We start from the raw sequence: 3,111 nt of genomic DNA on the forward strand, positions 1-3,111 counted from the left end.
ATCATCATCATCATCGTTTAACGTCCGCTTTCCATGCTAGCATGGGTTGGACGATTTGACTGAGGACTGGTGAAACTGGATGGCAACACCAGGCTCCAATCTAATTTGGCAGAGTTTCTACAGCTGGATGCCCTTCCTAATGCCAACCACTCAGAGAGTGTAGTCGGTGCTTTTACGTGTCACCCGCACGAAGGCCAGTCAGGCGGTACTGGCAACGGCCACGCTCGAAATGGTGTCTTTTATGTGCCACCCGCTCAAAAGCCAGTCCAGGGGCACTGGCAACGATCTCGCTCGAAAACCCTACGAAGGCCAGTCAGGCGGCACTGGCAACGGCCACAGTATATAGCACTGAACTTTGAAAACAAAAATCATGAATTTATGGAAATATGAAAGATTTTTATCTTTAATATAGAGTAAAGTGTCAAAATAAAATGAAAGTATGCAGATGTTTAAATAGAGTAGATAGATGTGTTCAAAGAATAAACTAGGCAATAATACAAAAGCTATCTATCTACTACCATCAGTCACTCAGGATCCATAGCCTGAGAGGCTGCAGGTGCACAGCAAGGGACACAACCACTTTTTTCTATCTTTTCTTGGTCACCAACTAACTCCATGTATTACATCTTCATCACTGTCTATTCATTCATGTCACTTTCAGGTCTTCTTGTACCTTTATTACTAACCAATGGTAATCTAGTTGCTTTTTGCTTACATTCTCATGTCCTTTCACTTTTCCTCCCAAATTAATAGTTATATTTTAGTACATCAGCATCTTCATCATCAATTTAACACGTTTCTCCTTGCTTGTGTGGGTCAGATGAAAGTATGTTGGGAGAGAGTTTTCTATGGCTGGATGCCTCTCATGTCACCAACCCTCATTTGTTTTCAAGTGAAGTAATAATTTCCCAGCCTACTGAATAACAAACAGTTTGGCCATGCTTATGTGAAGAACCATAAACTACTGATACTGTATGAACGAGCCTTTTGCTTACAAAGATCATGCAACATGTCAGGACATGCCAAGAATGCCAGGCATGCTTTTGTGGTGAGTTGCAAGTAAATAATATCATTAAGTAGATCATTGTTTACAATTTAGTGAACACTTCTACTGGCATAGGAGTGGCTGTGTGGTAAGTAGCTTGCTTACCAACCACATGGTTCCGGGTTCAGTCCCACTGCGTGGCACCTTGGGCAAGTGTCTTCTACTATAGCCTCAGGCCGACCACAGCTTTGTGAGTGGATTTGGTAGACGGAAACTGAAAGAAGCCCGTTGTATATATATATATATATATATATATATATATATATATATGTGTGTGTGTGTGTGTATGTGTGTGTGTGTGTGTGCATATGTTTGCGTGTCTGTGTTTGTCCCCACCAACATCGCTTGACAACCGATGCATCACTATTTGGTTGTATTTGATGTATTTGCATCATTTTATTGCTGTGTCAGAAGCATCAATCAGTGGGGGAAAATATTAATACTGAGTATTAACATGAGAGAGTGAAGGTGCATGGCTCAGTGGTTAGAGCGTTGAGTTTACGATCGTGAGGTTGTGAGTTCGATTCCCGGACAGGGCTGCGTGTTGTGTTCTTGAGCAAGACACTTTATTTCACGTTGCTCCAGTTCACTCAGCTGTAGAACTGAGTTGCGACATCACCGGTGCCAAGCTGTATCGGCCCCTTTGCCTTTCCCTTGGATAACACTGGTGGTGTGGAGAGAGGAGGCTGGTATGCATGGGTGACTGCTTGCCTTCCATAAACAATCTTGCCCAGCCTTCTGCTTCTGAAGGTAACTTTCTAGGTGCAATTCCATGGTCATTCAATGACCGAAGGGGGGCTCTAACATGAGAGGATGATACCTTATCTAACCAAGTACTTATTGTAACTGTGTGGGACTTTAAATATCAAAGCTATTAAACAGGTAAGTTACCTGGAATATTTGGTAAAATATCCTTCATTTCTTTTGCTGAAGAAGTCAAGGTTGGCGAGGTAAGACGTATTCTTTTATGCAACATTATGCTTGACTTTGCTTTCTTGAGTTTCCGAGGTGTTAATCTGTGAAGACCTGGAAAAGATGATATTACCATTATCATAAATCTGAAAGAAGATGATTGATTGATTGATTGTTCAGCAATTAGATCACTCACTTCTCCATCTATCTCACACACTTCAACAACTAGCTTATGAATCATCAAGAAGCCTCTATGAGGTTGCTTACCTTGACAGAAATCCTTGTCTTAAAGTGAAGGATACATTGAAGAATGTAGTCCCAGGTATGTAATGTACAAGGCAAGGATGGAATGACCCCTTACCAACCACAACAAACCTGCTATTGATGTCACCGCCACTAACTTCTATCATACCTCAAACCAGAGACACTACCACTGATCAGGGTTCTAGGTTCCAATAAAGTTGGGACTTAATCCATATCACATCGACCCTTACCAGACACATTATGAGTCTGTAAGACTTTCAGTTAGTGGCCTTCATAAGTTTAACTACTGGGTGTATAGAAAAGTATATTATGTGTGTGTGTGCGTGTATGTGTGTATGTTGTTTGATCCTTCTCGAGCCATGCCTGGCTCATAAGGGCCGGTTTCCTGGTTTCATTGGTGTATAGGTTCTCCACCTGGACGGGACGCCGGTCCGTCGCAGTATGTGAATCTGTATGCAAGTAATTCAATGTCTGTGTGTATGTGTGTGCGCACGCACACACACACACACACACACACACACACACACACACACACACACACACATACATTTACACAGATGCATACAGACACGCATATATATATACATACTTGTATACGGATATATCTCAAAATACACACATATACATTCTTATCTATCTCTTTGTCAGTCTGTATGTATATACATACATACATACATACATACATATATATATCATCATCATCATCATCATCGTTTAACGTCCGCTTTCCATGCTAGCATGGGTTGGACGATTTGACTGAGGACTGGTGAAACCGGATGGCAACACCAGGCTCCAGTCTGATTTGGCAGAGTTTCTACAGCTGGATGCCCTTCCTAACGCCAACCACTCAGAGAGTGTAGTGGGTGCTTTTACGTGTCACCCGCACGAAA

The 3,111-nt window shown here is 42.0% G+C and overlaps 1 protein-coding gene across 1 annotated transcript in view; it reads right to left on the minus strand.

Annotated features, from left to right (window-relative positions):
• Positions 1–2,071, minus strand: part of LOC106871270 (uncharacterized) — an 8,588-nt gene extending 6,517 nt beyond the window's left edge. Inside the window, exon 1 of the mRNA XM_014917634.2 lies at positions 1,937–2,071. Within this exon, the coding sequence (XP_014773120.1) occupies positions 1,937–2,021 (85 nt within the window). The 5' untranslated portion in view covers positions 2,022–2,071. The remainder of the gene's footprint in view (positions 1–1,936) is intronic.
• Between the last annotated feature and the right edge of the window lie 1,040 nt (positions 2,072–3,111).

The sequence above is a fragment of the Octopus bimaculoides genome, chromosome 5 (genome assembly GCF_001194135.2).
Source record: "Octopus bimaculoides isolate UCB-OBI-ISO-001 chromosome 5, ASM119413v2, whole genome shotgun sequence".
NCBI classification, from domain to species: Eukaryota; Metazoa; Mollusca; class Cephalopoda; order Octopoda; family Octopodidae; genus Octopus; species Octopus bimaculoides.